The sequence below is a fragment of the Siphateles boraxobius genome, unplaced genomic scaffold (genome assembly GCF_051911475.1).
Source record: "Siphateles boraxobius isolate OS27281-9 unplaced genomic scaffold, OSU_SipBor_1 55, whole genome shotgun sequence".
Classification (NCBI taxonomy): Eukaryota; Metazoa; Chordata; class Actinopteri; order Cypriniformes; family Leuciscidae; genus Siphateles; species Siphateles boraxobius.
This window is the reverse complement of record NW_027509181.1, coordinates 6,926,564-6,939,874: the sequence shown is the minus strand read 5'-3', so window position 1 is coordinate 6,939,874 and position 13,311 is coordinate 6,926,564. Positions and strand designations below refer to the sequence as shown.

General features: G+C 36.3%; 2 protein-coding genes across 2 annotated transcripts in view; one reads left to right on the top strand and one right to left on the bottom strand.

The window, feature by feature from the left end:
* The window catches only part of dnajc9 (DnaJ (Hsp40) homolog, subfamily C, member 9), a 298,727-nt gene that overhangs the window by 123,949 nt on the left and 161,467 nt on the right, over positions 1-13,311 (top strand). The gene's annotated exons all lie outside the window — the stretch shown is intronic.
* Positions 87-13,241, bottom strand: pth3r (parathyroid hormone 3 receptor). The gene is made up of 12 exons (XM_077205789.1): positions 13,141-13,241; positions 11,576-11,686; positions 9,928-10,049; positions 9,387-9,481; positions 6,259-6,409; positions 6,025-6,178; positions 5,818-5,878; positions 4,093-4,159; positions 3,785-3,879; positions 3,498-3,639; positions 2,887-2,928; positions 87-756 (listed from the first exon to the last, which is right to left on the bottom strand). Exons 1-12 carry the CDS (start codon positions 13,148-13,150, stop codon positions 319-321), a joined length of 1,488 nt encoding a protein of 495 aa, XP_077061904.1. The 5' UTR covers positions 13,151-13,241; the 3' UTR covers positions 87-318.

Genomic DNA, 13,311 nt, shown 5'->3' with positions numbered 1-13,311 from the left:
TACAAATTATTTATCTGTGCATGTCATTGTTTTTTATTTATTATTATTATTATTATTTTATTCATGTGCCTATAATCTTTAATCAAAATAACATATGACACATGACATCACAGCAATAGCAAAACCACAACATCCAATCAATTCCTCATGGACATTTTTTCTTTTCTTTTCGAGAAACCATTTCACTTGGATATACTTCACAATAAGAAAAGACTATATTGCAACTTCCGTTTCACCTGACTTTAATACTAGCCTATTTAATACTTAAGAGTTTCTAACAACAGTAAGCACCACTAATTATTTCCACCCAGTAGACCATCAAAGCACCGTTTCCAGTTCTTTCCAAGACACCGAACCAGAATGCTCCTCATCTGCTACAAAACATGGCTCAAAATCAGGCTCCCTTTCCTCTGCATTCCTGCCGGTCTGCTTGGACTGAGACCCTTTCCCATCAGTCTGCCTCAGCACCAGCTCATGCTGCTGCACTGTAAAAAACACAGTCTCTGTGTCATGAGGTGTGTAGCTAGGTAAGTTTCCTGATTGGTGGAGACGTGATTGTCCTTTGCCCCCGATGGCTCCCAGCGGCAGGCCTTTGGTACCACTGACACTCAGACACACGCTCTGTGTGGTGGTGTGTGACATCATGCCTCCATAGTAGCCACTTCCACATCCCGCACTGCTGTTGACACGAGCCTTCTGCTTCAGGTCTAATGCAAGACTGCGCCTCAGCCATGCCTTCTTAACCTCTGCCTGCACCTGTTCATGATGGCATTATAAAGAAGATATGAAGAGACACGGAGACATGAAGAGAAAATATATGGGCTGAGAGACTGTTTGCAAATAGAAATTTGTAGAATGATAAAGTACCCCTTTCTGATCTGCCTGAAATGAGTTTTCAGTAATTCCAGTCTTTTTTCCTGCAAGCATAATGCCTGCCTATAGTCTTCATTGGCTGCCCAGAAATAACATCTACTTTTATTCGTCCTCAAATACTGTAGTTGTAGCTGAGGCCTGGAAGAGTTTGAACTGTCGAGAAGATTGTTTTCTGTGCTGCAAAAGCAATCCATGCACTTCCAAAGGATGAGGACTCAGACTTGAATTGATAGAGTAAAAACGACTCCATTGTTACTGTTCCTGTCACTGTGTATCAAGTGCAGAGGAAGCCAGGAAATTCAGATATGATAATGGTCATTTTGTTTCCGACATGCACTGTAAGCGGTAAACCAATCACAACGAACTGGGCCATCTGACCAATCAAAGCAGAGTAGGCTCTTGGAAAGGAGGGGTTTAGAAAGACAGGATCCTTTATCAAACCATTTCAGACACTGTGAGAAAAGATGTGATGCTACAATGTACATTATGAGATTAAAGTGTTAAAGGGGTTTACAGTTTTTTTCAAATTGCTTACACACAATTTCTGAAACAATTTCTGAAAATGCACACAAGCCAAGTCAGAAAGTCAACTTTATTTCAAAAGAGCTATGTGTGTGTATGTCTATCTGTATGTGTATGCATGTATACATATATGTGTGTGTGTGTGTGTGTCTGTGTGTGTGTGTGTGTGTACACATAAATATAAATACATAAATATAAATACATACATACATATAAACATATAAATATATATGCATATACACTATAAACAGAAATTTAAGGGGGTAAAAAATAATGTCTTGCTTTCTCAAAACACTAAGTTTTGATTTCTAAGTGATCAATTTATGCATGAGTGTTTTCACACATGGTCATTGGGTTTAGGTCATCAGTAAATGAGTGTGGCATTTCAATGACAGTGTTTCCCAAATTAAACAAAAGAGCTGTTAGTTTTGAATGATGCATCTTATGTAGTGAAATTTGTTTAGAGTTTTGCAAAAAGTTTGTTTTTCATTTGTAAACTGAGTGTAAAGCGTAGGCTAATGTGCTTGTAGTTCTGCAGAATTGGTCTGAAGATTCGGTACATGAGTGAATGGATTCGCTAAGTGGGCCTCAAGTTCCACTTTTAGTGCGTAAGCAGTTTAAAAAAACTAATAACTTTCAATAATTTTTTTAATAAGAAGAAATTAAAGTTTTTTTTTTTTGGCCTTAGATCCATGTAAACTTGTTGTACGAGACCTCTAAAACAAAATCAGGAGCTTTTTAAATAGCATTTTAGGGGCACTTTAAAATACATTATCTTATCTAGGTTATAAATAGTAGCCTAATTCTGTATTTCTTTAATCCCTCATGTTGATTTTCACAGTTCTTTTCTATGCCATGAAAGTTAATGCAGGATAGTGTTTTAAAGCTACAAAAATGTCCAAAAAACACTCTGGTGAGCAGGACGAGGCCGAGGGCCTTGAGAGAGCGGCGCGAGGCCGGTGGCGTGATTGATAATGAGCAACACCTGCGCGATGCACCGGTCTCGTAATTCTCACGGAGGAGCGGAAGCATAACGGGAGAGGGACAACAGTGAAGGATGAGAGAGGCCAGGCCTGGATTTTATTTGATAGTTTGTTTCTGTTTTATGTGGCAGCAGCCTTTATTTTCGTTTTGTATTTGTTTATTTATTAAAATCTGTTGATTGTTCGCCGGTTCCCGCCTCCTTCTTCACATAACATCTAACCTGCCTACAAACACCAACAAAGCAAACTTATGCAAGCTGTTATATGCACTTTTAATAATCATTTGTCATGCTTTAAGGATGTACACTTTTTGATGTGTAGACTAACATATTAAAGTACTTACAATTATTACGATAACAATCATAACTGTAGTGTTAAGTAAATATATTTTAAATGTAATAAATTGCAACTTCATTATCACAAATGTGATTCTTTCTACAGTATAAGCACTCCAAAGTTAGTAAATTCCATTTACTGTAAATTTGAAAAATAAACCTAAAAAACTCACCTCCCCATTGCAGAAGCAGTAAATAAAGGCCACAAAGAAACCCTGAGGAAATAAAAAAAAATGTAATGGCAGCAACAAAACGGTTTTGTAACCATGGATGATGATGTTTCATTTGTCCTAACCACGAGCTATACAAAAAGTTCCAGCAACAAGTAATTTTTCTTTCCAAACTTAAAGCAGAAAAGCTGCTTGACATGATACAATCACAAACAATCAACATATTTTATGATTAATGTACAGCTATTTTGGAGGGGCTACTACTTATTTAAACCACATACGGCCACCAATTTTGCTGTACTAACCCTAACTAGTAGCCGTCACAACTGCAGTGCCCAACTTTATAAAGTGCAGTGTGTGAGCTGCACTGTTTCCACTCCTATCGGAAGGTAAGCTTTTCCTATCGAAAGTATACATAATTGTCACTATGAACATACTGTAACCCATTCATAGACTATTCTCTTTTTCGTCATTTAATCCAAATGTAATTTTCTTCATATGCTCTTTATTTCAGATTATAGATTTAAAATGACCTTGGGCAAAACTAAACAGGTCAGAGAAGACCTGGATTTGTTTTTGTTTGTAAAAAAAAACATAACAAAACTGGCATATACCTGTGAGGAGTTGAAGAGCATCTCATAATGCATCTGAATCTGCCACAGTAGACCTGTGACATCAGTGTACGGAAGAGCCATAAACAGCATGTAATGAACTCCAAACAGCGGCATCAGCACCAGGGTCGACTTCAGCAGCTTCCTACAGGCCACAGAAAACCAATCACTACGTGTGTGTGTGTGTGTGTGTGTGTGTGTGTGTGTGTGTGTGTGTGTGTGTGTGTGTGTGTGTGTGTGTGTGTGTGTGTGTGTGTGTGTGTGTGTGTGTGTGTGTGATAATTTATAACCTGTACTGCTGTCTAGGGTCCAGTTTTCCTGTATTTGTTTCCCACAATTTAGAGGCCAAAACCCTGATGATATTGAGGAAGAGGAAGAAGTTTACCTAGATGAAGAGTAAGTGGCTTTTCAGTATAGGGTATTCACTGATAAGACATATTTATATATATTATATATGTGTGCTTTAAGAGTTAAGTTTTTATAAAATATGGATTCAATATTTTGTATTTTATAAAGTACAGAGTTTTGTTATTGTGTATCACATTTGTATATTTAAATGATTATGGTATTATAATTTATTGGAGAAGAACAATCTTACAACAATGGATGCTAGGATTGGTACTTGATAGATCCATTTTAGGTTGCCTGCGCTTATATCCCAGCACCTAGAGATGCAGAAATCCAACCTTCAATGCTTCAGAAAGTACCCACAATCATATATTATTTTCCATATTACAGGGTTGTAATGTAAAATTAATATTTCATTGAATATTTAAATCTTCAGCAGTCAGGTGCTACAAGTCAGAGCTCTGTAAGTTGTTTACATTCGTTATTATTGTAATTTAATAGATACACACACACACACACACACACACACACACACACACACACATTTGCACTCTCATTCACAGCTATATGGACAACTTTGCGTCTCCAATTCACCTATCCTGCATGTTTTTGGATTTAGATTTTGTGTTTATTGATAGTGCATTGATATTTTTCAAGTACTCAACCACATGTCATTCCAAACCCATAAGACCTTCGTAAATCTTCCAAACACAAATTAGGATATTTTTAATGAACCCTGAGAGATTTCTGTCCCTTCACTGAAAGTTCAGGCAACCAAAAGTTAAAAGATCCAAAAAGACATTTTAAATTGAATCAATATCAATTGAGCGGTTTAATCCAAGTCTTGTGAAGATATAGATGAATTAACTTTGATTTACAAAACAATGATAGTCACACATACAAAGAGCTTGTCACATAATGTATGGTAAACAAGGAAGCTCAAACGTGTGTGTGATGCATGAGATCCAATGAGGTTTGTTCTAACACGTGACATGCGCAAAAGCTTCTGTGTTGAACATATGCGATGCACTCTATCTCCCCCGGTTTCACAGACAAGCCTTAAGCCTAGTCCCAGACTAAAATGCATGTTTGAGCTGTTTTAACTGACTTGCACCGACATATCTTAAAATATGGCAGTGCCATTGTTTTGTCTCAAGATGCACACCAGTAATGTTTTATCCTAAGGCACATTTATGAAAGTTACTAATAGGTATAAATCTGGCTTAATTTAAGTCCTGTCTGTGAAACTAGACCTATGTATGTGTGTTTATGTGAATAAAAGCCTAAATTAAATCTATACATCCATACATAGCGATCATATCTGTTCACAAGACTTGGATTAAACCACTCAATTCATATGGATTCGTTTTACAACGCCTTTTGGAACTTTTTGGATTTGGTTTTGTTACCTGGACTTTGAATGCAGAGGGAGAGAAACCCCTCAGGTTTCATTAAAAATATCTTAATTTGTGTTTTGTAGATTAAACAAAGTCTCATGGGTTTGAAACGACATGAGGGTGAGCACAGTACCCTAATCCTAACTATCCCTTTTCAAAAACATGAACTTAATTGCTTGACCGCACCATAAATCATAAATCTTGACTTCACAGGTTCAGCCAGAGACTATTTTTAGAAAGGCCAACATATGGTCATGTCTGGAATTTGCTAAAAACCATGCGACAAAACCTAGACCTTTTGGAAGAAAATCTTGTGGTCTGATGAGCCCTGTTTGGCCAAAAAGCGAAGTGCTATGTTTGCCCCAAGCCAAACAAAGCTCAACACCCAGGTGATCATCCACCCATCCATTCTCCAAACCGCTTGTCCTGTGCAGGGTCATGGGGATGCTGGAGCCTATTCAAGCATCTCAGGCTGAAGGCAGGGAACAGGTGATCATGTGGAATTTATTCCAAGGTGTTAACATTTAGAGGTTTACCAGAAACCGTATATACAAAAACAATTGCACAAATAAACCTACTGTGTGTCTGCCAGAGATGCTCGAGCACTAACCCATATGGACACAAACACTGCGGGTATCCCTATGAAAAAGAAAACAAGATAGAACGAAACGGGACGTAAATGGAAACCTCTATTTATAACCTTATTTTCACCCTCAAGGTCATAATGGATTGCTTGGCAAATTTTATCATCAATTGAAATCTTCAAAACAAAAGGGACAACTCACCCCAGCCTATGATTGTTAAAGCCCACAGACAGTTCTTATCAGACAGGAAGGCCATGAAGATCAGACTATGCAAGTACAGACCCTCAACCAGAATCCAATAATGATTGGTTGCCAAGAGATACAGGAAGAGGGTCACAGCAACCTTGCAGCCCACCTGATAAACACACAGACCAATAAAACTGTCAGGCTTTGAAGCATTAATTATGTATTCATGTGCAAATGGTTTGTGAGTACCATAGGTCTTTGTCCAACTGCCCCATCCTCTAGTTGGCCGTCATCTGTGACGGTGTAAAGAACGGCGTCTTTCACAAATATACTGATTGCTCTGCATATGAATGAGGTGAAGAGGTGGATGTGGATGTAGTTACGGGTGCAATGGAGACGTCTGGAGAAAAAAAGAAACATAGAAAATAAAAGATTCTTGACTTTGAAGTAGTGGTGGAAATTGATTCATAACTCATAGATCACATTACAATGCATCTGGATTGCATTCATATATACTACACGTATACTGTATAGAGCATATTTAATAGTTGCGAAGTCAAATCTAGTCTACGCTATTTTGCGATTTCTGATGCATCTGTCTTTTTGTGTTCTGAGTAACTGTATAATTTACGCATTTAAAGGGGTGGTAAAACACATTTTTTCAAAGGCTTGATTGTGTTTGTGGGGTGCACTGTAACATGTGTTTATGCTTCGTTTTTAAAAAATAGAATTATTTTTCATATATTTTACCTTTATTATACACTGCTCTGTCCCTCCTTGTAAAAACGGTCTGATGGTTTCCGGGTTCTATGAAGCCAGTCCCTCAAAAATACGCAATGGGCTCAGATTGGTTAGCTGGCCCAGTGTGTTGTGATTCATTAACCGCCAAGTGCACATTTTCCGGAAACGTCACGCCCTGTACCTTTACCGTTAGCCTAGTTTGTGCTTTGGTGTATTATAAACGATGGCGTCAATAAGACCATACCAATTTGAGCCCGAATCAGACCCAGAGAGTGTTAGTGAAGATGACCGAGCAGAACCTGTTCAAGAACGGCTGTTAAACAACGTTTCAGAAAGGTTTGTTTTTTATTGTCTCGTTGCCTTTTAGATACGCTGTTATTTAATTGTACTAATTATTATAGTATTACAAAAAAATAAGCTTCATAAACAAGAATTTCATATAATCATTCTAACAAATGATACTACAGTCCTCAAAGGGATTTTTTTTAGTAAAGACAATATCTGTCGACAGAACTATTAATCCAAAACGAACACTAAACATTGGCTTTACTGCAGTAGCCAAATCAAACACAGAACCATGTTTAGCATGCCTGTAGATAAACAAGTGATAAACAATACATAAAAGCTCTAATCAAAGAATAATTTACTCTAATTCCAAGTCCTGTTGAGATTTAAAAAAAGTTTGTAACGTTAGGTGTTTGTCGGATAACGTTAAGTATGAATGAGCATTTAACAAGCTGGTTTGCAGAGCCAAACAGCGTTGTCATTTGTTTACTTCCTTGCTACAACGTACAATTAACAATACAAACTATTACAGGTAAACACCTTGACAAAAAATAAATCATGCTTACAGGTTGTGGCCCGTAAAAAACAGCTTCTGTTCTTAAAGTTGGAACTGCTCCATCTTTCAGGACAAGCCGTTGTGCGAATCCTGCATTGAACTCGCCAAGATTGTGGAAGCTTTCCTCCGTAAAATGTGCAGCACAGAGAGCGAGATTTGGGTCATAATTAACCATTGATCCCTAACTCCCGCGACCCTAGAAAGGCTGAACAAAGTGGACCTGCAATCCGGGCACTGATGAAAATAACAGCGTTTCGACGACATTGCGGCGGCAACAACACTCCTACACCACAATAACTCTTCTCCAACGCAATATAAAATGCCCTCGCCCCCCTTATTTTGTTTATTGGGGTTAGTGTTGTCAGCAACCCTAGAGTAATGTCGTGTAGTCCCTACCGGCTGTTTGCTGTAGTCCTTAGAAATTGATTTCTTTAAAAGCAAATATCTCCGTTTGCTTTAAACTTTCAGCATTGTAACTTTGCAGATGTTGTTTATGCTCAAACAGCAACATTACACACTAACTAAAGTTAGAAAAGTGAAATTGTGTTTTACCACCCCTTTAACAATTCTTTAAAATCACTTTAAATGAAAATGTCTATATTTTATTCAAATTTGTGACTACAAATGTATTATAGAGTATTTAAGCATCATAAACTAACGTTATAAACTAAATAAGACAAATGCACAAATTAAATGCCTTTGACATGTCCCAATTAATTCATTTTGTTGACAAACAAAAGTAGTTCAGACCCAAAACATTGCTTCAGTCTGTGAAGGGTAGTTCCATCTAAATGATGGGTTCCTTCATTTCTTTAAAAGGGAAAGACTTTAATAAAGAGTGAATGACATTGATTTGGTTACTTAAAAAATCAATTCACAAATGTTGCTCCTGGACCAAGAACAAGGATTCAGGAAAGTGTTTCCTTGTGTAAAAGAAACAGGCTTAATTGTATTGAATGTGCACTTTGAGTTCAATCTTAAAAGTATATTTTTTATAAACATGTAATTGAAGACCCAATTTTTTGAGTTTTACACTTTGTAATAAAGTGTTACATTTTAAATAATTATGTTTTGATCATGTTTTGTTATGCTTTACAGGAGTACACATATTTTAATGTTGACTAACAAAGCACATTTAAAATACTTCAGTACTTCAAAGTAAATGGAAGTAATTACATGTAAATATGTAAGTCCTACTTACGTAAGTGGGGCAAAAGCTCTCTTAGGTTCAACTTTAATTTAAATTCTAATAATTTTTTTTTACAAATAATATGTAAATACTGTAAGTGTCAAAAAAAATTACATTCAGCTTTCACCTAAGTACATTTGTTTAAAGTTAAAATATTATTTTCAGAATAAGTACTGCTACAGTAAAGTGCATACTTTTTTTCCACAAGGGTTCTGCGTGGGTAAACTGCAAAAAGCCTGTTCTATTCTATTCCATTCTATTCTATTCTCTAGTCTCTTCTATTCTGTTCTATTTATTCTATTCTATTCTATTCTATTCTATTCTATTCTATTCTATTCTATAGTCTCTTCCTCAGATCTGATCAGATCATAGCAAAGATATCTCAGTGAACATAAGTCTGTCTGTACACATGGTTATCACAAGGATGTAGATAGGCATCAAGGCACCACACACTCATGAACATGAATCAGGCACTGACTGAGGGGACATCTAGCATCCTGATGGATTCGATTTGTGTGCAGTGTTTACTGTCTTGGATATATTCATTGTTAATCTTTTATTTAAAACATGAAATTTGTCTTGTTGAAATGTTAATTTTGCACTTACTTGAAATAGCAAAGGATAAAGACAGCCACCAGTAACGCTGCCAGTGATATGGAGTATCCAATAGTGTACATGAGGTAAAGACGCTCAAATACTTCCTAAATAAACACAGCAAAATAGTACACAATAGTATAGAATTATGTATATGTTAATGTCTATACATTTCAATTTCCTTTAGATAAATAAATACTCTGTCACTAAACTAAATAGATTTTCTACGCGTTGCTCTGTGGATGTTTCTGCGTGGTTGCTACTGTAGGTTACTGACCCATGTAAAATAAATCCATTTCAAAGTCACTATGATATTCTTGTCTATATATGGTTCAGGTCTCTCCTTCAATTGAATATACTGATTTTTTTCCACCCAATTTGTTAATCTGCCAGGAGATAAAAGTCTAATCATTCAGAAAATTGCAGTCAATCATTCTGAAGTTTAATACTTACAGTTATGGATTTGTTCAACTTCAAATCACTTACTTGAGCTTCAGTTATAGTAATGCATGCCACCAAGATTATAGATTATAAAATAGAAAAATGCACACACCTCCTGATTGCTGTGGTTAGTGTGCAGGTAAGTGGTGCATTCTGTGTAGTTGGCCCATGTCCGGTTTATAGTGGACACCTGCTCCCAGTAACCTGATGCATCACAGTGGCGATATGCATGTCCTAAAATGCATGTAAAACAGACATGCTTAATTCTTAAGCAGTATATAAATAGGTACACCAAAAAGTATCAGCCTCTGAGGTAATTTCTTCATACAGCTATTTTGTGCACTCTTACAAATAAAAAGTTTATTCTATTATTGCTATTAGTATACTTCTTTTAATCTAAAAATAAAAGAGTAGCTATACTTTCAGCCTATTTTTAATGTATCAGATATATACTTAATGAATATATTTAAGTGTACTGTAAAAAGTCTATTAATATTTGGTGGGTACTTAATTTTTGTATGGAGCTATATTTAAAAGTAAAAAAAAAGTATTCTAAGTATAATTGGATTGTATTTGCGTGTACTCTTTTATTAACATAGCCTATTAAATAATTTTCTTTTTCTTTTTTACACATTGGCTTCTTTGAGGAAGTACTCCAGCATATGTTTTATATCAGTACTATCTGATTAAGTTACATGTTCAAGTTTACAGTTAACTTCAAGTCTTCTTAGAGTACAGTTAAAGGATTATTTAAAGTATAAAAATAATGAATAGGAACCAAGTAGTATACTTAAAGTGCATAAATTATTTATAAGTTGTCAAATTTAAATATTTACCCCATTTTCAGAAACATTGAGACATTTTGTAAAATGCAATAAAATAAAAAAATATGTGATTTGATCATTCTCTTTAACTTTTATTTAAATGACAAAAGTACAAAGAAAAGATTTCCAAAGATTTCCAATGTTTCACTCACCAAATTCATTTTATTTTGTAAATATTAACAAATTTGGCTGCAACACACTCCAAAGAAGTTGGAAAAGAGGCAAAATAAAAGTGAAAAGCTTATAGAATATCCAAGTTGAACATTTTAGAAACAGTCCGTAGTAAGAAGGTGAACTGGTAATAGGTTATCGAGAGTATCGTGATTGGTTATAATACAGTAGTACCTTCCACCCAAGGCTAAGTCTTTAAAGATGGGTCATCATAGCTCACCACTTTGTGCCAAATTTCATGTCCACAATTTCATCAGCGACAGGTACAAAAGAAAACCTGTGTCACGGTACGGGGGCGCATCAGTGCTAACGGCATGGGTGCTTTGCATGTGTGAAGTTACCATTAACGTGGAAATGTATTGGGATTGTACAGAGATGTTTCATGGGAAGCACGACAATGCCTGGCCTCCTTCTGCGCGTGCTACAATAGAGTGGATTCGTAAACACTCTACACTGTAGAATCAAAGTGCATGTGCTTGACTGCCAGCCTGCAGCCCAGATTGGTCTCTTATGATCGGCCAATCATGAAAAGGAGAATCTGACAAGAACGACCATGGACTGTTGAGCAGCTGTGTGGTATCAGTTGAGATTGAAAACTGCAACAACTAGTATTACAGAACAATTAAATGGTGTAATTGAAAGGAAAGGTGTTGTGACACATTGGTAAACATGCCTCTGTCCCAGCTTTTTTGGAATGTGAAATAGAACTTTTTTTGTTATTAAAAACAAGCAAGCCTATCCCGGGTGAGAAAAAGTAATGCAGACCTCTGTGGTTGAAGTCATAGATGTACTCAGGACACAGAACTGTAACCATCTGACTGGGTTTTCCTGCAGGCCAGCAAATGATCCCATCCCACTCAGGAAGACAGTAATCCTCTGACAATACACAAAATATTAGATTCATATGTTTTACAAGTTTAACATATATTTAACACAAAATATTTCAAGGTGACAGGTCAAATAATCTCTTTAACACCGGAAGCTAAAGATAAGAATCCTGATCTTTTCTAATAACCAAACAGCAGTGGATCTGTATTCATTCCACAGTACTGGGTATGTCCGTATCCTGCTATAAAGTGACTCAGTCATCACTACGAATAACAGAGGAACCTGAGCTCAAATCAATATTCCTTATTCCTTATCTTGCTATAAACAGGACCGCAGTCTAATTTGATCGTGATCTTCAGGAAATTGGATCTGTAGGGTTAGGAAGATATATGCTTTTGATTGCTTCAGTAGCTGTAAGTTTGTCACAACTATTTTGTTAGCTTCATATTATGTCAAATTACACATTTAATTTAATTGATAGGGTAGTTTTTTTTTTTACATTATTCGCCAGGTGAAATCTGATTGTTTTAAAAGCAAAATACCTTAAAGGGGTGGTATAATGCGCCTCTTTACAATATGTAAAATAAGTCTCTGTTGTCCCCAGAGTGTGAATATTAAGTTTTAGCTCAAAATACCCCTCAGATTTTCAATTTTTTTCAAATTTTCCCTTCTTGAGGGTCAGTAAAAATGCATTGTTTCGTGTGTGTTCCTTTAAATGCAAATGAGCTGCTGCTCCTGGCACAGAGGGCGGAGTTTAAAGAGATTGTGTGTGTTAGCAGCTCCATTACCTCACACAGACAAGCACTAAAATGTCAGAAACTGTTCTTTCTTTTATGCTTAAACTGGAATTGGACAATGATGGAGAGACTCAAGAAGAAGTGACAACATGTAGAATGTAACAGGACGTTTCTGAATGGTTAGTTGATGAATTTATGTTGCTGATGTGGAGTTAACTATCTTTAAGTCTTTGATTTGCATATTCTGTTATGATAATCTATAAAATCACTCGTGTGTGAACTGTAAGATCCCTACAGAGTGACATGCTATTGCATTTGTGTTACGTAATGTATTGCATGTGAAAAGACTGATGCGACAGCTTGAGCACTCACAAATGTGCTCTACTACAACAACTCTTCCTCTTCTCAACATTGGCTGCGAGTTCCCGGGGGCTGGGTTTATGTACATTTTAGGGTTGGTGATGTCACTAACACAGGAGGAATGTCGTGTAGTCCCTACCAGCCGTTTGTTGTAGTCCTTAAAAAACGATTTCTTTAAAGCAAATATCTTCCTTTGCTTTGAACTTTGAGCGTTGTAACTTTGCAGATGTTGTTTATGCTCAAACAGCAACATTACACACTATCTAAAGTTAGAAAAGTAAAATCATAATAAACCACCCCTTAAATTTGAGGTGTCAACGATTAATACTTAGATTTAGGGGTGTTGCTAACAATGATGACATTGTATAACAGTCCTATAGTCACACAAAAATTAAATTATAATACCTCTGACCATGTCTAACTGTGCACGGATGTTTCTCTCACACTTCGTGCGTGCACCAATTAGAAGAAAGATCTGTTCATCTCTGGTGAGGACATCATCAGAATCAATCTGTAAGAAAAGCGACAGAGAAAGGAAACATTTTTCTCACCCTTTCACATATTTTCACTATATAA

Bases quoted from the DNA above. Each gene is read 5' to 3' on its own strand.
- pth3r (XM_077205789.1), bottom strand. The intron at 4,160-5,817 runs GTAGGTTTATTT...CTGCATCTCTAG, and splicing joins GCATCTCTGGCAGACACACA to GTGCTGGGATATAAGCGCAG. The intron at 3,880-4,092 runs GTAAGATTGTTC...CTCTTCATCTAG, and splicing joins CAATCCTAGCATCCATTGTT to GTAAACTTCTTCCTCTTCCT.